Here is a 25680-nt window from a genome sequence, read left to right on the forward strand (position 1 = left end):
ACATCAGCAGTAATGGAAATACTTCCATGGGCAAAAACACAGGCAGTTATACAGGTGACTACAAATTGCAAATGCAGCCTTGGAAAAAGAGGTGTCTACATTTTGACATTTCAAGAGTATGTTCCATACACCAAATGTATTGCTTAACTGTGTATACCTGTTTAAAAGTTCAATTCCACTGACAAGGCTGTAATCCACATAAGTAATATATGGAGCAATTACCAACAAGAAAGACTTGGTTTAAACAGTTGGGAGTGCATAGGTAGGCAAGATCAATTCAAAAATAGTAGCTGTTTATGTCCAAAAGTTGTACGAATATATTACTGTTAGCCAAATGATTTGTTCCAAAATTAGGTTAATCGTGTATTCCGATATACGTAAATACAAGTTTAAACTAACCATAGTTGCTTTTTTAAAAAAGAAACATAAGACATTGGTGCTAAAGTACCAAATCTAAATAGACATTTCTCATCTCAAAAAGATTTTATTTTCCAAAAACTAAACTTTATAATTTAATTTGTTTCATAAGCTCAGTACAGTAGCATTTTTAAAATCATCACGTTTTAATCCAGTTGGTCCACTTAACACACATTTACCATTTACAAATGTTCGATTTTTCTATGAAACTAAACGAACAGAGACAAGTTCATTTTCTAACCCAGCAGATGTTATCCATAAATTTAACTCATTAATTTATCATTGCACAACTGAAAACTGTTTGTAAATCTTTATTTCTGCCCCTCAGCTCTTTGTCTGCGGATCAGATCAGAATAAAGTCCTCCTTTGCTCAGCAGTTCCAAATGTGTTCCAGCCTGTGTGAAAAGAACAACTTCTTAGATAATGCATTGGATAGATGTAACATTACGAGAAATTTCTAAAAATTAAATTACGGTATGTCATTTGGGGGTTCATTTTTGAACTTCTTCATGAGCCAATACATTTAATTGAGTGCCCATGCGTCTCCAAATCCTCACCTCCACAATGCGGCCATTGCTCATGACACAGATTAGATCGGCCCCTTGGATAGTGCTCAGTCTGTGGGCGATGATGAGCACAGTGCGACCCCTTGTGGCTCTGTCCAGCGCTTCCTGCACCACCCCCTCGGATTCTGCATCAAGAGCGCTCGTGGCTTCATCGAGCACAAGGATGCTGGGGTTCTTGATCAAAGCTCGGGCGATGGCAATCCGCTGTTTCTGGCCCCCTGATAGCGCCACACCTCGCTCACCTAGATATAGAAACCTAGAAGTTTAGAATTTACATGCAACACAGCATTTCAAAAGAGATTAAGCTTAAATGGCAGCACGTACCAACCATGGTGTTATAGCCATCTGGGAAGCTCATAATGAAGCGGTGAGCATTAGATTGCTTTGCTGCACTAATGACCTCAGCATCTGTGGCATCAGGCTTCCCAAAGCGGATGTTCTCCATGATAGATGATCCAAACAAAACTGGCTCCTTCAAACAGAAGAGAGAATGCAATGACATCTAAATTTAAATCTAAACAGACGTTTAAACACATTAACTATTCTCCATGTTGATTATTAAGTATTATATATGTTATTTAAGCTTAATACGGTCAGGTGGATAAAACAATCTACCTGATTGATGAATCCAATAACTTGGCCCCTGAGCCAGGCCAAATCCAGCGTGCGAATATCGAGCCCATCCAACATGACCACACCATTGGTTGGGTCGTAGAAACGCTCCAGTAAGGATGCCACTGTGGACTTCCCTACAGGGTTTAACTTTTATGAGTAAACCTTGAAATCATTTAGATGTCACAAAATGAAATGTAATGGCATTCTGTCAGAATACCTCCTCCAGATTCACCAACAATTGCAACAGTTTTACAAGGTGGCAGAATTAAACTGAACTTCTTCAGGACTTCATGGCCGGGTCTCGTTGGATAACTATTGATGCACAAAAAATAAACATTTATTTCATGTTATCTAACAACTTTACTCCGTTCTTAGAAGTGTAGAAGATGCTATATTTGTTAAACCTGAATGAAATATTCATGAAGTCCACTCTTCCAATCAGAGAGTGGAAGGGGATGCGTCCTCCCCCCGAGAGAGGAATGGTTGGCTTTAAAGACAGGTATTCAAAAATCCGGGCCCCAGCGCTCATTCCTCTCACCACCTGCATGAAAGATTCATTCCACAGGAAACTTTAGAAGCAAAAGTAACAATTCAAGAATTTAGACAACATTTTGCTAAATTATTCATATTTCTTGAAGTTTTTCACACATTGTCTTCTTAGAACTAAAAACCACAATATATTTTATAGGGATTATAAGTGGTAGACCAAGACAGTGTGGTCCATAATGGTGACATGAAAAAAAAATGAAAAGTTCTTTTTACAATTACAAATCTGAAAATTACCCTGTGCACTGGTGTGCAGCCACCTTTACTTGCACCTTTTTTGCAAGGCAGAGAACAAACATGTAACTTTAACTTACCTGTCCGAAAAGGATGGAAATACTGGCCAAGGACCTGAGCACAAAACAGACGTATTATTCATTACTGAAATAAGTTGAGTTTCAACAAGTCCATTAACGTTTTTATTGTGAATCAGATGAAGAAATAAACGTGGTGCATCTCATACCTCTGAACCGTCTGCGAAGCAACCAAGAAAGACATCAGGTCTCCAGGAGACATCTCATTACTTGAAATTAACGTCCCTCCAGCAAAAATTGTTCCCAGCACAATGCCTGTTTGAACAGCATCAGAATACTAGCATTATTGAAGGTCTGACATATATTATGTCCAACAGCAACAATGTAGACACTCACAGTTCAGTGCCACGTTTGACAAGCCTTGGAAAACTGCGATGCCTCCACCAAGATTTTCATTCATTTCACATGATTTGTCGACTTCATGTGCATACAGTCTGAGGAAAAACATAATAAACTATTAAGTACAGTTCATTTTTAAGAATGATTTCAGAATGTGCTCTAACTCACTGGAGTTCTCGTTCCTCCATAGCAAAAGCTTTCACTGTTCGGACATTACCCAGAGCCTCATCTGCCACCTCTGTTGCTTTTGCTACCTGGATTTGAACAATAGCAGAAGCCAGTCGGATAGTAAATTAAACAACATTTTGAAAAATATTTTTTATGGCTGATTTTGAAAGCAAACAACAAGCATTAACGTACAGAAGTATTCATAGCCCTTCAACTTTTCAGATTTTGTCACATTATAATCACAAACTTCAATCCAACAGTATCATAAAGTAAAAAAGGACATTGATAGTGATTTTCAAAATTCTTTAGAAATAAAAATCTAAATAGTGCAATGTGCATTTGTATTAAGCCCCATTTGGTCAATACTTTAAGGACATTCTGACATTGTTCTTTGCAAAAAAAAACACAAGCTCAAGATTACTGGGTTGATTCAGTCTGTGTAGATAACTTGTCAAGTCTTGCCACAGATTCTCAATTTGATTCAAGTCTGGACTTTGACTACTTTGGCCACTCTAAGACACAAATACTATTTTTCTGCACTGACTATTTGTTTGGTGGGTGTTGTCCTGCTAAAAAGTGAACCTCCACTCAAGTCTTTTGCAGATTGTAACTGGGTTTCTTTCAGGATTGCTCTACATTTAGAACCATCTATTTTCTCCGTCAACCATGACCAGCTTTCAAACCCTGCTGAAATTATGTCTCTCTGTAGCAAGAGGTTACCACCATGTTATACCAGAGGGTTTCTGATGACCACTGCTAACCACACAAAGCTCTGCATGTAGACCATATGGTTCAATTTTGCTCTTATCTAATCACAGTACCGATATGGAAAACTTTAAATAAAGACGTTGATATCAATAGAGTGATAGCAGTAGGAGTTCGTCCTGTAACCGCCAGGTTGCTGGAAAATATTATACACAATAAACATTTTATATATTTGTCATTATGTACACACATATCAATACTATACCATCACTTCCTTTTGTTTGCTCCATGTGTCAACATAGGCTTTTGCTAGAAGGATTTCCTTACGTCAACATTTTCTTCAAAATGCAGGTCGCCAAAGGAACAAACATCCTAGATAAAGAGTCCACGCATTCTTTACTTCATCATCCTGTCTCCATGCTATTCTTCGCTTTAGCATCTGTTTCCTGTTATGCAAGTAAGCAAGCCTTGAGTCATACGAAGGTGTGAACACTTTTCTTTAGATAATCATAAAATCCCATAACAGTACCTATTTCCACATGTTTGACATTCCCATACATTGCCTTCACCATGAAAGGTTTCTTCTGTATCCTTGTTTTTCCATTTTAATACTTTGTGTTGGTCTTTCAAATAAAATCTGAATATTTTACACATTTTCTTTTTATGTTGACATTACGGAATGAAATACATTGAAGTTTGTGGTTGTAACATGACCAAATGTGAAAAAAAAAATAAAATCAAACAGTATATATAATATAAAATATTACCTGTTCTTGAGCGAGACGAGATAGTTTGCGCAGAAATGAACCAATAAGAGCTCCTGCTCCCACAAGACATGGGAGAACAACCACTGTCAAGCCTGTGAGCTTGGGGGAGATGATATAGAGAGACACAAAACACCCGACTGTCTGCGTGATGCTCCGCAGACCCTGAAGATATACAAGATGGGAAAATGGTTGCAATTTTTATATGGGATGTGTGACTAAAATGCTGACTCATGCTTGTGGAAATACCTGAGAAATAACCAATTTAAAGGAAGACTTGAACTCCTGAATGTCAGCAGTCAAACGGTTTACAAGCTGCCCGGTTTTATTGGCGTCAAAGAAAGCAACATCTTGCCTGGTAAAAAAAAAAAAAAAGAGTAGTACTTAGGTTTGAAAAGTGACTTTGCTTGATTATGTTTTAATACAGTGTTCAGAGTCAACATTGTAGAATATATACCTTATCAGGGAAGCAAAGAGGGTTTTCCTCATGTCTGATGCCACTCTTTCCCCTACCCTCGACAGTAAGATGATGTAGCCAGTTGTTAGCAGGCCCTGCAAAAAAGATTTGATGAAGGACCAGAACAACAGACCACTGAACCTTTTAAATCTGTGACATCTAAATTTTTGCATGCAAATGGTAAAATTTACTCATGTTGGAAGCTACATGCAATTCTGGGTAAATCTGTTAATACCCCTTTAACTTTTTCACATTGCGTCACATTACAACCAAATATCTTAGTCTATTTGCACAATTGTAAAATTATTGTTAGCGCAACATCACTGTACACAATATATAAATAATAATAAACTGTCTGGACTGATTTAAGTGTTTATGTACCAAGAATTCAGTCTTTCTATGCATGTAATATATTTAGTGACACTTAAAGCAACATCAAAAGCTTTATATTGTAAAGAGATGATAAGATGGTAAATTCAATGAGAACCTACAACTAAGTTGTTTCAAAGATAAAGCCAAAAACAAATACAAATTGTTAATAAAACACTGTTTAGATGGAAATGTTACATTCTATTTTATTTTTCCAGAAACAGGATAGACTAGCCCTTATCTGGGGTTAGTCTTAGATTTGCTAAGAATCCATCACTTCCAGAGAGCTGCTTCCATTGTTTATTTATTTGTTTACTTACCAAAAGCCTCATGATTATAGCAACCTTTACCGATGTTATTGCATATCATATGTTTTTCTAATGTTGTGAAGCCCTACTCCAGATAAGTAAATCAAATAGAAGCATACTCTAAGCATGCAGAAAAAATTATGGGAAAATGTGGTTCTTCAGAGCATTAATTTAGAGCAGGGGTCCCCAAAGTCGGTCCTCGAGGGCCAGCCGATCAAATGATGGATCGTTAGAAGGCCTAAAAAGAACACTGACATGCTGAAAAGGTTGTTGGTGCCTCCAGGGAGAGAACTAAAACATGCAGGATGCCGGCCCTCGAGGACCAACTTTGGGGACCCTGATTTAGAGGGTGAAGAATCTTCAGATTTTTACTGAAAAAAATGTGTAATAAAAAAATTTTAAAAATGTACATTCATTTCTACTTTTAACTGTGCAATAATATATTTTGCTTAATCACATAAAATTATAATACAAAAATGTACAAAAGTATAAATACTTTTGCAAGGAACTGTATTTATATGGGTGCATTTAACACCTACTACCCATAACAGTACAGTACAGAACTTTGACTTAAACTTCAAAACTATATCATGTATTTATAGATGTTTTGTACGTACCTGGATAGCATACAGTCCAAGTAGTTTCATAGCAGGACCTTTTATCTCGTTGACGTAAGTACCTGAATGTTCTCTGAGGTAGCGTGCCACAACATTTACCAAATCACCAAGCATTAATGGGATTTGAATGTTCAAGATAGCTGCACCAAAAGCAAGCTGAAAAGAGAAAATGCATTTACAGTTTGAAATGGCAGTTTGCATCATTGCAATCAACTTTAAATGAACCAGTTGAAGCTTACCACAACAGCACCAATGAGCGCAAACAGCTGCGGTTTGACAAATTCCCACAGGATGTGCCATTTGAAGTCAGGCACAGAGTCTTTGAGGATAACTTCCTCTGGAGTGTTGTTGTTGACATCTGCCTCACAGCAGGCTACATGGCAGAACAGGCGTGCTGAAACAGTGAGGACCGCAGGTCCTAGGATGAATTTCAAACCTGGTGATTTGGATGTCCGGGAGGTGGAGTGATGGATAGCTCTCTGAGTCAGGTTCCAAATGCGGTGCAAAGGATTGCCAGGTGGCTGTGTGGAGGTTTGTGAATGAGATGTATACCACCTGCATCAAAAGACATTACAAATATAGGTAGGGGGTAAAATTACTACAATGAATGAGGGCATATGAGAATTACAAAGACATTTTCTAGATATTTTTAGTTACAAAAAACTGAGATTGAGTTAATTATCTAGGTAGCCAAAGTAGGTCCCAACAAATCAAGGATTATTTTTCTCATTTTGGCTATCAAAACTTTGTTGTTTTTTTTAAAGCATATGCGCAGAAATCTTAGACAATTACATTTTAAAGTGGCCTGTTTTTTTTTTCTGGACATTTCTTATGAGAAACAGAAACATTCTCCACACATGAAAACTACGACATGTTTTTATGAAGAAGTCTCAAGTTTCCTGAAAACTTGACTTTTCTAGTTTTCAGGAAAATCAGAAGAAAATATGTGAAAATTGCTTGGAATTATTAGGTTTCCCCATTTGTTGTCAAGTCAACTGTTGCCCAAACAAGAATTTTTGGGCGCTCATGAGCTACAGAAACATACGGCAAACATATAAAACAACAGACGCATTAACAGCATATAAACATACATTTTTAGAAACTGATAAAGTACAGAGGAAAAACATGCACTTGATCACCCTGTGTCACACAGTTTCTTGATATGGCTTTTATTGTAAACTGAAATCAAACAAAACTGAAATCAAAATCATTTATTAAAAAATGTTCGATCTGCAAATTAAGATGCATTTTATGACCAATTTAGATCTTAAAACCATTTATAACACCCCAGAAGACAAACTACATGTGGTACTCTTTCTAATTCAGAAAGTATTGCCAAGTTTTGAAATCTAAGGCCAAGATTTCAAAACTTGGCCTTAGAGTTTTGAAATCTCTAAAGCCAAGTTATATTTACTGATTCATAATTGCGTCACTCTTTCAGATCAAAGAGGGTTTTTTTTTTAACTGTATGTCACCTACTGCCTTGACATATTACCCTTTATTAAAGATAAAAGGACAAATCATTGTCCTTGATTAAGTCATTGCTATTCTCCTTTTGTCTGGATTACAAACTCAAAACTATTCGTGCCATATATTATCAAACCGCTTTGGGCCAGTGGTACCACTCAACGTGTAATTAACACAGCTAGCCTAATACAAATCTGTCAATAGCTAATCTAGCAACTGGTCACTTCAACCTACCGTGACAGCTTCCATTTGCCCCCTGTCTTTCTGCTCAGTGAAGAAAAAGAGAGTGAACGGGAACAAGCAGTGACGCACAATCTGGAGCACAGAAGCTGGGACATGTTTTAACCTTATTTCGGGAATAAATAACTCAAAATGTTCCCTTAAACGTGGAGTTCAATAATAATCCCACGGCTCCCTGCAGGCTGCCATACTGACGCTGACGAGTCTGCAAAGACGCACAGGAGGCGTAAAAGTCGCGTGAGTACGTCAACGTCATCGCCACATTGTGAGGGGCACGTTCTTCTTTTTAACACGAGTTTTAGTCATAACCAGGGGCGATTCTAGGATCTGACCTTTAGGGGTGCTTAGCCCCCAGCAGGGCTAAGACCCATGAGAAGATTTTCGTTGGTGCGGTTTTCTAAATCTAACTGCTTATTTACATACATTCACAAACAAAAATTAAGAGACATGTTGTCAGTAATTCATAGAATAAAAGAACAATGTTCATTTTACTCAAACATATACTTATAAAGAGTAAAATCAGAGAAACTAATTTTTTTCCAGATGTGTATAAGCTCAGTTTGAAACAGAATCTTAGGACTACATCATGCCTGCCAACATCTGCTAGCATCAATGAGACACAAGCAGCTGTGGAGTGACGCGGTCCTAGTGGGGTCTGCTGCTCGGGAAATAAAATAAAATCTACTCAAAACTATACATTTCCAGTCATTTGAAGAACATTTTACTAAAACCAGTTTATTATCAAGGTAGAAGTTCAGGTAAATGACTCGTGAAAATGAGTCCTTAACCTGAACTTTTTTATATATATACATATATAAAATCATGCTTAGAAATTGCATTTCCCTTATTTTTATCTGAACGTTATGTGGCTGTTGGCCTTTTTCTTTAAATAAGAATGTTTGTCCATCTATGGAAAAGTAGACATGATGAGTCAGGGTTTTACTATTTCAGTTCACAGTTCATGAAGTGGGTCTATCATAGTTTCCGTACCAAACACCTTTCTATTCACAGACACAGAAACAGCCCAACATTCTGTACTATTCTTTACTTTTACCTTATTTACGTGACTCTAGAGAGGTTTGGGTAATTAATTACAAAACAGCACAACAGTCACTAATCAAACTTCAAAAAAGACCAATAAGAGTAATTAACAAGGCTAAGGACTGCATTGTCACCTAAAATTGCCTATTGCACAAAAAATCCCTAAGCATAATATTTTGCATTGCAATTTGCCATCTGAATTAAGGTTGATATATATATATATATATATATATATATATATATATATATATATATATATATATATATATATATATATATATATATATATATATATATATATATATATATATATATATATATATATATATATATATATATATATAATGGTCTTTTTTACTGTTTTCTTTAGAGGCTGGTTCTACCACAGGGGCCCGTGTAGTCAGTGTTTGTATGGCGAAAACAAAGAATTAAACACAAACAGAGAAATATTTCATCATTTAATAATGTGAACCAAAGAGCCACTTGTGTCTCCAGAGATTCAGGTTGCAGATCTCTGATTTAGAGAGTTCCCCTCTGGTTATTTAACACTTAACAACCTGAACTAAAGTCTGACCACATTCAGAGATTAAATCATAAACATAAATGGAGCAGCCAAACACACTTACTTGCATTTTTATGTCAATCCAAACAATGAACCTAGATATAAAATATTGACTTTATATCATTTTACGTAGTTTCAAACAATCTGCCATAATTTTATTGTCTTAAGTTCAAACTTGTTCATACATTTTTAGTGGAAAAGTTTGCTTTGTGAATGTGGGTTTTTGTAACATAAGAACTATTTCATATCAGATTCTGCACAGATGATGAGTGTACTGGTGAGGCAGGATATAAAAGTAATCTTTCATCAAGAAATACTTTAAGTTATTGGAATAATCCAGGAGACTGATTTTTTTCAGGCATATTTCAGAGATTTCAGTTCTCCTTTGCCACCTGCTGGTTCAACCAGTTACTGCAGGTTAACGTTTCTTCAAACATTAGAACAGCAGGACTCCCTTTATACATATTTTATTTTAATTTCATTGTCTTAAACTTCCAAAATGTCTTCTTTGTTTTGAAGGGTTGGTATCTTGAGCCTTTTTTGTGTTCAACTCCGAGGAACCACCCATTGCATCCTGGGAAGTGTAGTAGAAATGCAAAAATCAGAGTTGATCAAAACATCAAAACAGTTTTGTTTTTGTTTTGCTATTAGAGTAAAATATATCTGCCACATAGAAATCTGTCCTGACATGACAGCACAGAGTTAACATGCCCAAAAATATTACATTTATTCTGGCTACACACATTTTTCTCAGATGTTTCATTTAAACATTACAGGAGGCTGTTCAATAATTGAAAAGGCTGATTATAAGAAGAGGAGCTGCGTTACACCAAACATCACCTGAGCTAAAAATATTCCCAACTAGACATGCGGCTGCAGCTGCAGGGCGAAAATGTTCAAGTTTCCAGTTCTCTCAACTCACATTCGAATCATTAATAACAAAGTGAATATTGCTGCATGAAAAATCAATATATTAAAATTTGGTAAACGTAAATCTTGCCACTTATAAGAAAGACACTATGATGCCAGTGCGACATCTGGTGAGTCTAAATGTTTTTTTTTAGAATATTAAATACTGTACTACAATAATCATTTAAAGTGTATTGGCATTTTTTAGCTGATAAGTTTAAGGCTGTAGTAGATAATAAAAAGTGCTTATTCTGTCAAAGCTACAACTGACAGACGGAAATGATATAATGCCAAGCGGAAGTGACGCTAATGGTGTTTTGTTGACATTTGTTTGTGAAAGACAAAAAAAAAACCAGTAGGCACGCGTATGGGATCGCTTATATTTGTTGGGAATCAACTAACTGGGAGACTAAAGAGCGAGTATAGTTACTGGAATACTTGGGGGGTTTTAAAGGAGCTCATACAAAGACTTATCTCAAACCAAACCAGAAAGAAGATCAGGATCAGCATCAGGACAGAGCAAGTCGGGAACAAAACAAACCGTGTCACCCTGACTACACACGGGCTGAATCATTTACAAGCTAACCGGCTGCCATTCTCTCGGTTTTATTTGTAATCTTTTATAAACGCAACTAACATTCAGGAGTAAACTAACAAAGGCAACGCGCACTAAATTCTTAACTCAAACGCTGTATTTACGTGTAATCATGGTGATTTAAGGTCATACAAGCGCTGTCGGTCAGTCTAGCTAGTTAGCAATCTAATGTTAGCTTTTCTTACCCTTATTTGAACTGCTTGAGCTGCTTATTAGCTACAGAATGTAGCCTCGGTCCTCTGTCTCTGCTCGTTTCGTGTTAGTGTTTGCTATAAACAGTTTGTGGTGACTAAAGAATGAAGCACAATGGCTAACTTTGAAGCATACCAGGAGTATCAGAGAATTGAGGACTACGAGGAGGACTCTCCACCAGGAGAAGAAGACTTATTGGTCCATGTCCCCGAAAGTCTAAAAGGTAAACGTAGCTATTTCTATTATTACCGGTTGGACATAAAAACATAGCCTTATGACGATTATCTATCTTTGTCTTCTAAAATGACTGGATGCAGCTGTGTCATAGTTGTTTCCTCACTGAGGATGACTCATGTCTCAATTTTTCTTTTTTACAGACTCATGGCACCATATCAAGAACTTGGATAATTTCTTTACAAGAATATCCTTTGAAATCATGGTTTGCTAACATAAACTAATGTAAATCAGTAGTTGCAATGGAAGTGTTGGGTTGTGTAATGTTTACCTCTGTCAGATTGCAAAATAAGTGGCCACATGAAACAAATATGAGAAGGTAACATGCTCTCCCCAGAGTACTAAAAAACAAATCAACCCACAAACCCTGTTGTCTAGAATTACAAGTTTTGTTTGTTTCCTTTGTATGTGGCAAATGTTTATTTTTTTATATTTTTTTTTCAATTTCTGTTTAGTTATGTTTTTATTATTTTATTTTTGTGCCATATTTTGGGTGGGTTTGGATGTGATCGTTTTTTGGCTGTAGCCTATTCATACAGCCATTTCTCACTTGCACATTGTCATTTTTACCTTTCTTTGACCTTTGCTTGTTTCCTTTAAGCTTTTGCTATAAAATTCGTAATCACCTCTAATCGATGATCAGCAAGTTAAAAATCCCTTAACTGTCATGAGAACACCAGTGTCCACACAAACCCACTGGATGACATGCATTTATCCAGTGGGTTTTTTTCAGGGTGATAGTTAAGGGGTTAAATTATGAAAACTTGGATATTTTTTCCTATAAATTAATTGTATCAAAACTAAGACTTCTCACTATCTTAAATCTATAAATGCATTAACTGACTTGATGATCTTTGCACGTTATTGAGTTAGACATATTCTTTAATATGGATGATCTTTTTATTTCTTCATTTTCAGAGGGTTATCAAAAAATTTTGATCATATTTTTTCTGTGTTGAAGTGGACTATGGACTTCTGTATTGCTAATTCTCATTCAGAATTAGAGGTCAGAGCCCATAGAAAAGTGGTATCAAGTTTGGTATCAGATAGGAAAAACCTCATGAGCCTTTCGCTATTTATAAAACTGTTAGAAAGAACAAAATGAAATTGAAAAATGAATTTTTATCACATTTTTATGAAATATGTTTATGTTGTATTTTATGATTTGATCTGACAACTTATTAATATGTTTACTGTAAATTACCTATATCAGGTTTTCCTTAACCAGCCTCTTTACATTTATCACTATCATCAAAAAAATGGCTTTGCCTGTATGATGTTGTCAGAATTCTTTGAACTCATGTAAGTATAACATTTTAATTATATTTACAAGATGCAGCTTGGGGCACAGTGACATACTTTTTATTAAAAAGAGCATACTGGTTTTCAGTTAAAGTAGCAGCCTTCTAGTGGTGTTATCGTTCTGTGATTTTATGATGAGAAGTGACTGTCACATGCTCTTGTGGGAACAAGATCAGTCTTGTATTCATTTATGCAAGGATGCATGATTCTCAAAGGAATCGGTTCTCTTTAGGCGCTAAGTTTATCCTTATTTAATATTTCAACATCCATCCTGAGACAGCACCCTCCACATTGTAGAAAGCTTTAAAATATTTATCTTTTGTTGCCACAGCAGCATTTCGCAAACATGTAGACATTTTCAATGTTTAATTTGAGTCTAAAATCACCAGCTCTACCCTAATTTGCATCCCTTAGATTTTTAGCCAAAGTAAATGTAATTTTTTAAAATGTATTTATTTATACTTCACAATATGGATTAGAGTGTCTGGGAATGTTTGATTAATCTTTGTTTTCCTGGGGTATGAATGTAATGTGACACTTAGGTCAATTTCAGTCTATTTCAAAATAATATCCAGAACAATTTTTGTCATGATGTTTGCCTCCTGTAGTGTTGATAGTTGATCACTCATTGTTGTGCCCTTGTAAAAGTTAGAAATGTGGTTCAACACAATTAATAATTCTGAAAAATAATGTCATTCTCCTTTTCTTTCTTCCAGTCAGTTTCTGTTTGTTGTCACATTCACTACATTCCTTGTCAACTGTGTGGAGTATGATGTCCTCTTTGCCAATCGAGCAGTGAACCACACCGGGCAAGGCCAGAACCCTTATGAAAGAAACAAAGTGACACTTCCGGATGCCATTATACCAAGCCAGCAGTGCACACAGAGGTACAGATAAACAAACACCAGAGAAATCACAGTAACGGTATAGACATTTCGTTTTGTTTTTCTTGCAGAGATAAAATGACTTTAATTTGTCACATTCACATTAAGTCATATCTCCTGTGGCTGTTCTCTCATTTTGCCCAGTCTGATGAGATGCTTTGTTCTCAAGCTGAGTGCAGGATTAGAGACTGGCCTTTAGAGAGATTCCATTTGTCAGACTTTTCGCAGCTGCCCAGTCTAATATAGTTCCAATTAAACAGCATGTCTTTATTTCTTAGGGGGCTGAACTAGATGTGGCTGTAGACTGCAAGATACGGTCAGTTTCCCAGGATAAGAATAATGAGCAGGCAGCTATTTTGCTGGTCTCTGTGGAGATTAGTCATTTAATGAAGAGGACTTGATGTAGATTTTTATCTGTAAGGCTTGGCAGTGAAGGTTCCTTAATATATACTGCAGAGATTTGAGAGCTTATTTTTATAAAAGAATTTTGGCTTGTAAATGGTCTATACTTTAGACCATATGTGATAAAGTACTCTGGACTTCATCAAGTCCAGAGTACCACAAACACTTCACACTACATTCAGTCACCCACCAATTCACGCACATATTCACGTGCACATAATATTGGTACTAATATTGCTATCATTTGCAGTGTTGTTGTTTTTTTGTGCTATATCATGCTTAAAATAAAGACAGATTTGTTGATGTTAAAATCAATTTTACTCAGAGCAAGCCAATGTTTATTCACAATACTCCAGTTTCTCACCGGAGTGGACTCCATTCCCACATTTGTTGTTTATTTTAAGGTTGGCAGCTTCAAGTTGGAACATTCTTATAAGTCATGGTTTCTTCTAGGAAGATGTTGCTGTAAACTGTTCAGACCGGCTTGAGAGAAACAGCCAGTGTAACTGATACCTTTGGTGTGAGCTGCAACTGGCTGACTTAAATACTGACAAGCTGACTACCACATGACACATTGCTACCCCTCCGTTAAAAGAGCACCCCACCACCAGCACCCCTGGAACCTGTGCTGCCACATTTTTTCCATGTAGCTTTAACTTAGCCTTCTTTCTTCTTCATGGCTTATGGGACACTCGTCATCTATTTGAGCTTCAGTCTAACTCCAGCTCAAACGTTGTTTATGTCAAAGTCAGTGACGTCAAGCTGCACGGTACGCTAATTTAGGAACAGCTTGTCCCACAGTTCAGAGTCTCTCTGTCTACTTCATAACTCCTATCTAATTTCATATTTGAAGAGCTTTAACAGACGTGAACTGAGAACATTATTACGGTTCATCTCTCCATTAAAGTTTCCAACATCATATGGCATCAAAAAGTTTTGACAATATCACTAATGTGATCTGTTTGTTTATTTATTTTTTCTTAAAGAAGGCACGAAATACTCCTGATATGATGGCCTACAGTAACCATTTCAAATTATCAAAAGTGTCCCAGAAATTACAGAACAATTTCAAACAAAAATGTGTGATCTAATTTTATTTAATCTAAAACAGAAAAGTAACAGTTAGTGTATTCTGTATTGTAACCTGCTGCTAGATTAAATATCATAACAATTATTCCACTTATAATAATATTTTCTAAACTATTCAGTTATTCTTTTGATTTCAACACACAATGGAAACTAGCTAGTTTTGAAGTGCATAATGCACAGAAAACTACACTTTTTTAAATTTCTATCTGGTTAATTAGTCAAAATAACTGCTTTACAATTGGGTGCTTAAAAGAGATGCTTACCTTAATAGGAGTGATGGGTAATCAAAGTTTTGTTTTCATAAGATGACTTTCTGTGTGTTTCGTAGCTGAAAATATTTTTGTCAGCTACATTTATGTGGGAATCTGTATTTATTTATTTTCAGTCAGCTTACCAACAGTGTACAGGAATATTTGAGGGCGGAATTGCACTGTGCTATTATATGCTCCACATAACCATAGAAATCTCCAGTTGCTCCATCTTTTTATCTGGCATTTGAATAAAATAACCTTAAACTTAGGGGATGGTAAGATGGAAAATGTTAGCAGTTTAGAAAGAGTAACTTTTTAAAACCATAAAAGGTAACTTGCACTACCTAAGAGTATCCACAAGCTTTCTCAGTATTGGATATTTTAGGTAACACAAGTGACATCCATTGAACAGGGTCAAGATTTTGTGCCTATAGTTTCTTGCTGTTGATATTTGTCACTCTGCACAAAGTCTTCAGCACAAGTTTAACTTTGGATCTGTGGAACTGTCACCTGATGTAGAGTGAAGCATTACATGAGGTCAGCAACAGGTACACAAAGACAATCAAAACAGCCTTGGTAGAACCCTGAAACATGTCACCCCCTCTGTGATTATGCAAAGCCTTTCCCCTGTCATTACTGGTTGAAACTTTGCTTAAACGTGTAATTGTAGAAGAGTAGCAGAGGTTGCCAGAGGAAGGAAGCAAGATTCAACAGTAAAATTGCAACTGCATAATATTTGTCTTTTTAAAGCCATAGTAAGACAAAATGACTTGCAATTGTGTAAAAATAAGAGAGTTATTTTTTTTTCAACATGCACCAAATAGTTCAGATTGGAATCAGCCAACTTTGTGTTGATCAGCTCTGATATGTGATGTATGGGTCAGATACACACCCTGTACTGATGTGATGCCAATACAGGGTGAAGGCAACACCAACCTGCAACCGTAAGCCTCTGTGTTTAGCACTTCTTTTGCCATTTTAATCCTTTTCTTTGCAATTTGTTTATTTTTTTTACAGATAACTTCTCATTTTTTACATGTCCCTAGATTTACATTTTAATGTAAAAACAGATCTTTGACGTAAAAATGTGAAGCCTGGGAGTCAGAAAGGGATTTTTATTTTCTTTTAGGATACAAGACAACAGCTGGATCATATTCCTTCTGATAATGGCTGCCACCTTCTGGATCTACCGACTTATCAAAGTCTTCTGCAACATTTTGAGCTACTGGGAGATCAGGCAGTTTTACATCAAAGCACTGAAGATTAAAATGGTATATGCTCTATCTAGTGATCTAAATTAAGATTTGCTACAGCAAACAAGCAATTTGTTGTTCTCATCATTTTTTTTTTGTTTTCCCCCCTTCCTTCTTCTTATCAGGATGAACTATGCAACTTTACGTGGCAGGAAGTCCAGGATCGGCTCATCAGTTTGCAGAGGGAACAGCAAATGTGCATTCACAAGAAAGAGCTGACAGAACTTGACATATATCACCGCATCCTGCGTTTCAAGAACTACATGGTGGCCATGATAAACAAATCGCTGCTGCCAGTTCATCTGCAGCTCCCCCTGCTGGGCAATGTGGTCTTCTTAACCCAAGGCCTCAAGTACAACTTTGAGCTCATCCTTTTCTGGGGTCCCGGCTCTCTGTTTCAGAACAAATGGAACCTGCACCCTAAGTACAAGCGCAGTGGAAATCGCCTTGAGCTGGCTCAAAAGCTGAGCAGAGTGATCCTGCTGATAGGCTTGGCCAATTTGCTGCTGTGTCCTTTCATCCTGGTGTGGCAGGTGCTTTACGCTTTCTTCAGTTATACTGAAGTGATCCGCAGGGAGCCTGGAAGTTTGGGCGCACGCCGCTGGTCCCTCTACGGCCGTTTATACCTGCGGCACTTCAACGAACTGAACCACGAGCTGCATGGACGATTGGGTCGTGGCTACAAACCCACTTCAAAATACATGAACTCCTTCACGTCGCCGCTCCTGGCTGTTCTCGCCAAGAATGTTGCTTTTTTCTCAGGGTCTGTGCTGGCTGTTCTCATTGCACTGACTGTCTATGATGAGGACGTTCTTACAGTGCAGCACATTCTGACCGCTATCACTGTGCTGGGTGTAGTTATCACTATAACCAGGTAAGTTGTTGCCATTTCTTTTTAGTTATGGATGTAAAATGTGCAGAATCTCTGCCAGACATAGAACTTGGTAAAAGAGATTCAAAATCACTTGGTATTTATATCATTTATACAGAATAGAAGATGTAATTACATATTTTGTGTAATATACTTAAATGCACATGATGCTCTTGTAGACTATTGATGCCACCAGTCAGATGTCTACTGTAATTAGTCATAAAAATTTGGTAATTTAGATATAAAACTGATATATTGACTTGCAGAAATATTCTTGCTTCTTAAACCTTTTATATTTTCTCATGTTACAACCACAAACCAGTTTACTTTATTGGGATTTCAAATGACAGATAGACATGATGAAGTGAAAAGCAAAACTGTTATGAATAAAAATCTGAGAAGGGTAGCTTTAATTTCAATTGACTTTAAGAACGCCAAATAAAATCCAGTTCAACCAGCTGCCTGATGAACTAAATTAATCAGGCAGCCGGTAGAGTCCACCATTGTGTAATTTACTTGAATAAAGAAACAAAAGACAACATTAAGAAAAAGAAACAGACAAGATAACTCAGAGATAGAGTTGTAGGATATACAGCAGAATATCAACAGCCCACTAAGTTCTGTTCTGTGCTGTGGGACTGAAGGGTAACACCACACTCCATGCCCAAGATGAAAAGATGGTGGTGGGAGCATCATAGTGTGGGGATGCTTTTCTATCTAGAAGAAAGACTCAGCTTCCAGAAGGAAAATGCACCCAGAACAACAATGGATGGGTTTATAGCAAAGAGTAATAATCTCTTAGAAGCATCTAGAACTAAGTCCAGTTAGGAAGACTTGAGAATTGCTGTTCGTAGATGTACTCCATCCAACCTGATTGAGCTTAAACTTTTTTGCACAAAATGGTTATTTTTTTATTATTGTTATTTTGTGGATGTTCATATCTTGTAAAGGCATGCTTACTGATTTAATCACAATGAAAGATGGTTCTGCAAGGGAATGACATAAGGGCAGAATAACAATGCACACCAGAATTTTTAGATGTTAATCTAAAAAAAAGTAAAAAAGAAAACCATGTCCCATTTTTCTCCCTTTTCACAATACTGCTCTACTTTGTATTGGTCTATTACATAAAATCTCAGTATGATACACTGAAGATTTTGCTTATAACGTAAAAATATGAATACATGTGTAAAAAAACCCAATGTTTTTCAGATCAGCTATTTTACCATTTTTGTGCCTGTTTTGCACAAGGTCTTTCATCCCGGATGAACATATGGTTTGGTGTCCGGAGCAGCTTCTGCAGTGCGTGTTGGCTCATATCCACTACATGCCAGATCACTGGAGGGGGAACGCAAACAAGAGCGAGACCCGTGACGAGGTGGCACAGCTGTTCCAATACAAAGCGGTGGGGAGAACAGCATATTAGAAGATAGGAAAACATTAGCTTCTTCTAAATTGAACTAGATTGTTTTTATTGCTTGTTGCCTACAATTTATCATTGGATTATTCAGTCTGAAATGATGCCATGCTGCGTTTTTTGGGGAGAATTAATCTGTCTCTGTGTTTACCTTAGGTATTCATTTTGGAGGAACTTCTAAGCCCTATTGTTACTCCCTTCATTCTCATATTCCTCCTGAGAAACAAATCCCTAGAAATCATCGACTTCTTTAGGAACTTCACTGTGGAAGTCGTTGGAGTTGGGGATATCTGCTCCTTTGCTCAGATGGATATTAGGCGGCATGGAAACCCAACAGTAAGATTTATTAAACTTACATGGCAGGACTGAGACCAGTATATTCAGGAGAATAACAATAATGCCTTTGCTTTATTTGTTCATACTTCTATTTTTGCAGTGGATGTCAGATGGCCAGACGGAGGCTTCTGTATATCAACAGGCTGAGAACGGCAAGACTGAGTTGTCCCTCATGCATTTCACCTTAAAGAACCCCCGCTGGCAGCCGCCTCAGGAGAGCTCGCTGTTCATCAGCCACTTAAAGGAGAAGGTGCAGCATGATGCACAGGGTGGGCCTTCAACACAGTTGTTGCTCTCAGAGGCCCCTCTGTGCACCTCGCTGCACTCCAACGAGTCTGGCACCGGGGTAGGAAGCCTGATCTTGATGTGATTCACGTAACATCCAAAACATAATCGGTTGTTCTTAAAACTTTTTCATGTATGTGGCCACTTCTAGCCTGAAAGTCTTGTAGCCAGTGTCCTGGCCCACCCCATCCTCACTGCATCCGGACTACAAGGTCGAGACCATCGTTTCGTCCCGCCCAGCTCTGCTGCATCTGCCGCAGCCAGTGTCCTGGCCTCTTTGTCCACCTCTCATCATGCACATCCAAGCCGAAGCCGACCCCATGTCCTTTTGCCCTCCTCCGTTTACCCTGAGGCCACCATGTACCGCAGTGACCGCACCGTCATTAACAGGTACTTTTAAGACCTGAGATCTAATGTTGCAGAGAAGCACAAATTCAACATCAGTTCTGCTCCTCTTTTACAGCATGTCTAACAGCGACTCTCGCATCCGGAGCAATGCACTGCACTCAGAGTTTGCCTCAGCAGAGATGAGCCTTCATGCCATTTATATGCATGAGGTAAATTTCTGAACACAACTTTTACTCTGTAGTAGGTTCAAATGTAAAGCTCAGGTTGGTTTATTAACGATGAAAATCAGTCCCTCAAGGAGCCCAGCTTTCAGTTATGAGATTTAAATGTTGATCCATTGCTTATTTTTTTTATTTTTATTGTACTCTTAACAAGTGTTTGTCTGTGTAGCTCCATCAACAGACCTCCCATCCACAGAGGACCTCAGGACACTGGCAGAGTTCAGTGCCAATGAGAGATCTTCACACAAACACAGGTGATCTGCTGTTTTTGAGGAATCAGCTGGTGACCAATATTATTCAGATTTTTCAGCTAATATTGACTGGTGGCTGGACGGTCAGAAACTCAAAAATCTGATTTGTTTCTGATTTGTGAACACACTGTACCTGAGTAATACCAGGCTGCAGTAATAACAGCACTTTCCATTGTTGAAACAGTTACAGAGGCAGGAAAACTTTAAGCATTTACTTAAAAGGGGGGGAATCACATGGCTTAGCGGTATAGCAGGCACACTATATACAGAAACTACATTTCTCAAAGTATATGTACCTGGTTTGTTTCCCTGGGTTTAAAATATACTCATACATTTTTAAACTCAAGCTCACAAACATGCACAGTCACTCAGATCAGTAGGTAACTTGTAGTTAAGTGTTTTGTCTAGGGACAAATCAACATGGAGCTATAGGAAGATGGAATCAAACCCACGACTTCACAAGTAGACAGCCCAACAGGGATTTAAGCTAATTATCCAGAGCTAATTATCACAGCTAGTCATTTAAATTCAGTGGAGCTCTTTGAAGAGAGACACTATTGCTTTAACGTCATTTGCAAACAATAGCCAGTGGAGTTTTTTATTATTATTGACAAATATAAGCAAAAATTGTCATAATGCTATTTAAATACCTTCCTGTGTAAGTGTTCTAACTCTTGGTGTCAGTAAAATTAAATTTTAAGGTTACCTTTTAATTTAAAAAGTATAAAGAATAAGTTTGTTGTGGTTTTCTTAAATAATTCCTCTAATTTTAAATGTGGTTTTGTTCTGATTATCTTTTGTAAAACTCATTCAAGTTATTAAACCATACATTTCAGTTGAAAAAAAAAAATAGAAAACAAATTTCCCCACACTTTATATATATATAAATTCTACTCTAATCGTCTAATGTTTTTTTTTTTTCAGGTTTACATGCTCATAGCTCTCATAGTTCCAACATTTCCATGCCAGCCCCTGCTCAACTTGGTGGCTGGAAAGAGGAAGAAGAAGAGGATGAAGATGATCAGCAGATTAACAGTGGATCTTCTCCAAAAAAGGCCACACCACGCAGTTCATAAGGTGCCTTTGTCATAAGGTACATGATCCAATTTCAACCCTATAATATGATCTGTGGAGCTGTAACGTGAAAGACTATATTTCTCTAATAATTTCTCTCTTTTTTATAGTGTTTACATTTTCTTTCTTCGCTGAACATTGTGGCCTTAAATGACCTTCATGGAGAGTTTAGTGCAGACCTTTAAAACATCATGTAGTGGGAAGGGTCTGCTGATGAATAACCACTGTTTTCGCACCTCTACACCTCATCGTGTCATATCAGGGAGTCTATGGCATCAGGGATTCCATATGTCTTCCATCCTTTTTATCATGGTTTTATCATTAACTTGTACAAAGTTCATTTGGACGTGTAGAGTCTGCGTGATATTGGATGTAAGCAATTTTATGGTGACGTTAAAAAACCTCATAACTTCGGCTGTGCTTGTTTCTGCACAAATTCTACAAATATTTGCGCATCACAAGGGTTTTCAGAATGACGTGTACATCTATGCTACAACTTGACCATCTGAAAAGTACAACATTTCAATATGTTTTTTTTTACCCTTGTGACATGTAAATAGACTGTGTATAACTCCTCCTTTAATAGGTGTTTTTTTTTTTTTTACAAATACCAGATCAATTTACTAAAGAGCTGCCAAGTATTTATTTATTGAAAAGCTGACTACAATACTTTTAATATCTGAATATAAAACATCTACAGACTTCATTGACATAATTTCATGCTGTTTTCCATGTTTAATGGGCCTAAATCCACATTTTGCTTAGTATTACTAGTTCAGATGTTTAAGGACTTTTGGTTTTTTCTTATGAAATGAGCATTAAGTATTCTTGCAATTAAAATCCCACGGCAGACAGGTGATGCCTGTTAGGTCAGTTTATTGCTTATTTATATGCTAAAACAAGTATCTAAAAACCAGTTCTCTGTATTACCTCGATGGCAGTGATGAATTTAGGGTACAGTCAATATCTCTGCACAAATGCATAAACTACTTTCAGAATTTAATTGCATATATAAATTGTAATAATTAGATTTTCTTTCCATATTTACTAAGCAGATAAGATGAGCTTTAATATTTTTTTAATAATTGGGGCATTTTGCTTTGCAAATCTGTGTTAGGTAAATTTTTTATTAATATTGGTCTTCCCGAAGTTGTTACATAAATATGAAATGTCATCAAAAGGGGCTGGTTTTTAATCTTTTATTATGATGTTTACAGATGCTCTCCAACATTGCTGTTTCAAAGTAGTCTCAAAAAAATATAGACTGTACTGGCAACAACAGGTATTGGCTTTAAGAATATGTATTACTTTTGTTACCCAAATATTTAAAAGTTAAAAGCATACATGTTACGTATATAGAAAAAACCAAGATTTGTTGTTAGACAAATAATTTAACAATAAAAAAAAATTCCCCATCCCTACGAGGTGGTAAGTCATTTATTCAGATTTTATTAGTATCATAAAACAACACGGCCACCTGCATGATGTTAAAGCAATGGTGGTTCTTGCATGAAGCCTCAGCATGAGATGTATTGTAATTTCCCGACAAGAAGGAAAATACCGTTCTCCAACCAAATTAGGTCACTCTAAATATGCACCTGCTTGTGTTTTGCATTGAAAGTGAATTTTGAGATGTAATTTTCACATGTCGTAACTTTTGTGTAGAAGACACTCTGGAGCTGATTTGTGTGCACAGAGTTCATACAATCTCCGTTTATTGTTGGCCATTTATATCATAAGCAGTGCCTTAGTGTTACGGATTAGCATTTGCTCTTTTAGAAAGACATGCCATCTAAACCAACAAATCTACTTTTATAGACTTAGCAGCACACATAATGTACAGTATTTTCTGATGAGCAGCTCATATGTGGATATAGCATCAAGTAAGTTGTGGGTGTTGCTCGTACGATTAGCCCTCATGTCAGTCAGTCTTTTCTATCTCCAGGACGCTGCTTCCTGTCATGGTGTTTGGGTTTATATAACCAACAGAGGCAGGACTTTGTCTTTTGTTTGGCCTAATGGACAAACCCCATACCATCCTTTCTTATCAACTACTCACCAGTCTAAATATTGCAGAGACTGGAACAAGGTGCTATTCAGAGATGATGAATATTATGCTTGCAAATAGTTTTTGTTTGTTTGTTTCTTACAAAGTTTGGTTTTGTTCTGTAAATTAGGCGTTATCTGACAAAGGAAACATGCCAAAATAATTTGTTTTCTGCACAGCTTTACTATACATGTTCCCTGTTTGTGAGTAGAGACTGATAAATCCTATTTTGAGTGTATTTAATCATTTGATGTGTGTGTGATGTGTGTTGAAATGTGTTCTTGAAATAAACAAAAGCTCTCAATTTTCTCTGTTGAGATTTTTGTTCATTCGTGGTTACTAAATTGAGCCTAGAAAATATCCTTGGTTAAAATTAGACATGTCCTGGACTTTTGTCTGAGGGTGTCAATGAAGCTTTTCATGAAACATTTTTAATTCACTACGGGGAGGGGACTTTCTCAACTCCAAACGGATATTAGATGTATTATTATTCAAGTTTCTTTAAAGAGTAAATGTTGCTGTTTATGAAAAGCAGATCTCAAAAAGCATATATAATAAATACAGATTTCTATAAAAACTATATACAGTACCGGTACATATCAGAAGAAATTGGTAGACACCCTAGTGAAGATCTGTAAAAAGACTTGCAATAAATGTATCTTTCTTTTTTTTTGGAGAGAAAAAAATCCTCCACCCTGCTTAACATTAAACATAAACTGCCTTTCCACTCATTTGCTTCACACTAAAACTGTCTAAAATGCTCAGGTTTAGTCTCTACCAACTTGGGAACAGTTACAGATAGTGTTTTGCAATATCTATATGTTTACAGTACATTTGTGAAAGAGAGGGTTTTTTTCTCTGGCAGCAGTCCCAGGCTAACAGTTGGAATGTAGATAAGATCTGAATCTCTCATGAGGACTTTTTGACTCCAACATGCCACTTTTTGCTGAAGTTATCTGTGTGATGGCTAGATAATTATTATTCTTTCTTCACCTTAGTGAAAGAAAGAGAATGCTGTGTCCTGTCACATTCTTCCTCCACATAAATAGAAAGTCTTTATAAAGTCTGCTTAACATAAATAAGTAAAGTATAATTTCTAAAAATATATTTTGATATTTATTTTTGAGGTATTGTTAGGGATACTTATAATTGTACTTATAAAAATGGTTACTTTCTGACGGGGGATCTTTTCTCTCAGTAAACAGATTGAAGTTTTCAAATTAAAGGTGGGTTTTTCTCAAAAAATCTAGAGTCAGATTATGCAACCACAATTACTTTTTGCACTTCTTTTCCAAGGGTGCCCACAACCTTCTCTGCATCTGGTTCTGGGTATATGATAAATATTAATGCAGTGCAGCAAAGGATTATGCAAGAAGTACCTTGGAGAAACTGCATGGGCCTTGCAGGTCTATAAATTCCCACTTTATTTTCTGTGCACTATATCCTGAATACAATGTCAAGAGTGACATTCTCATTATGAACTTGGCCTCAGTCTTTGACTTCTCCAGTAACTAAAAAGAAACTAAAGCTTATTTGCACATGTTTCAGGCTTTTCATAAAAGGTTTTTGACATTTTTACATAAGTCCAATTATTTGTATCTCAATTCTGCCGATCTACAGAATTTTATGAAGATTTTATTGCAGGATATTTTAAATAAATTGTTTTACAGCTATCTTGTTGCATTTTTCCCTTGATACATGCCAGCATTCTAAATATGCATGAATTAACAGCCAACTGCTTTTTCCTCCAACACCTTTTACTTCTGGAGGACAGGTGCGCCATCTGCTGTTCTTACAATAACATTTGCCTCGACTTTCACCTGGTATGCAAATGTTTTTTGGAGGTAACATGAATGTTTGGGTCTGTGAACATGATACATCCATGACCTTTGTCTTTCGAATGACTGGGAGGTCAGATAAAGGTCCATGCAGTTCACACTGGAAGGCATACATTGCATCTAATTTTTGCTCCTCCACTCATCAGAAAGAAATACTTTAATGCAGAAATAGGCACTGTGTGGTAGTTTCATTCCCTGGTGTGTTGAACAGTAAGCGTTAAGCATCTACCAATGGCTCTGAAAATATACCATATATCATGCCAGCCTGCTGGAATTTTTGGGTAAAAAAATCTTGTCACAAATTTAGGATAGGATAACTCAAGCTCTCATAAATCATTTTCTATTTTACACCTCTGCATGACGACATTCGAATAACCTAAAAGCTTTCA

General features: G+C 36.8%; 2 protein-coding genes across 2 annotated transcripts; one reads left to right on the plus strand and one right to left on the minus strand.

Annotated features, from left to right (window-relative positions):
* Nucleotides 1–715: 715 nt before the first annotated feature.
* LOC102218671 (ATP-binding cassette sub-family B member 8, mitochondrial-like) lies at nucleotides 716–8087 on the minus strand. The gene is made up of 16 exons (XM_023336078.1): nucleotides 7884–8087; nucleotides 6422–6737; nucleotides 6183–6338; nucleotides 4889–4983; nucleotides 4681–4786; nucleotides 4435–4596; nucleotides 2963–3048; nucleotides 2792–2889; nucleotides 2605–2710; nucleotides 2459–2492; nucleotides 2003–2139; nucleotides 1816–1910; nucleotides 1599–1732; nucleotides 1308–1455; nucleotides 975–1225; nucleotides 716–812 (listed from the first exon to the last, which is right to left on the minus strand). Exons 1-16 carry the CDS (start codon nucleotides 7985–7987, stop codon nucleotides 729–731), a joined length of 2112 nt encoding a protein of 703 aa, XP_023191846.1. The 5' UTR covers nucleotides 7988–8087; the 3' UTR covers nucleotides 716–728.
* A 2625-nt stretch (nucleotides 8088–10712) lies between these two features.
* Nucleotides 10713–23757, plus strand: LOC102229002 (autophagy-related protein 9A-like). The gene is made up of 14 exons (XM_014472664.2): nucleotides 10713–11411; nucleotides 11566–11609; nucleotides 12660–12724; nucleotides 13441–13611; nucleotides 16480–16621; nucleotides 16729–17477; nucleotides 18726–18879; nucleotides 19048–19227; nucleotides 19328–19573; nucleotides 19664–19902; nucleotides 19976–20069; nucleotides 20251–20335; nucleotides 21257–21425; nucleotides 21517–23757. Exons 1-13 carry the CDS (start codon nucleotides 11303–11305, stop codon nucleotides 21406–21408), a joined length of 2430 nt encoding a protein of 809 aa, XP_014328150.1. The 5' UTR covers nucleotides 10713–11302; the 3' UTR covers nucleotides 21409–21425; nucleotides 21517–23757.
* The last annotated feature ends 1923 nt before the right edge of the window (nucleotides 23758–25680 follow it).

Source organism: Xiphophorus maculatus, chromosome 6 (assembly GCF_002775205.1).
Source record: "Xiphophorus maculatus strain JP 163 A chromosome 6, X_maculatus-5.0-male, whole genome shotgun sequence".
Taxonomy (NCBI): domain Eukaryota; kingdom Metazoa; phylum Chordata; class Actinopteri; order Cyprinodontiformes; family Poeciliidae; genus Xiphophorus; species Xiphophorus maculatus.

Bases quoted from the DNA above. Each gene is read 5' to 3' on its own strand.
- LOC102229002 (XM_014472664.2), top strand. From the start codon at position 11,303: ATGGCTAACTTTGAAGCATACCAGGAGTATCAGAGAATTGAGGACTAC. The intron at 13,612-16,479 runs GTACAGATAAAC...ATTTTCTTTTAG, and splicing joins AGCCAGCAGTGCACACAGAG to GATACAAGACAACAGCTGGA. The intron at 16,622-16,728 runs GTATATGCTCTA...TCTTCTTATCAG, and splicing joins AAGCACTGAAGATTAAAATG to GATGAACTATGCAACTTTAC.
- LOC102218671 (XM_023336078.1), bottom strand. From the start codon at position 7,987: ATGTCCCAGCTTCTGTGCTCCAGATTGTGCGTCACTGCTTGTTCCCGT. The intron at 4,787-4,888 runs GTATATATTCTA...TTTTTTTACCAG, and splicing joins CTCTTTGCTTCCCTGATAAG to GCAAGATGTTGCTTTCTTTG. The intron at 813-974 runs GTGAGGATTTGG...CTTTTCACACAG, and splicing joins GCAATGGCCGCATTGTGGAG to GCTGGAACACATTTGGAACT.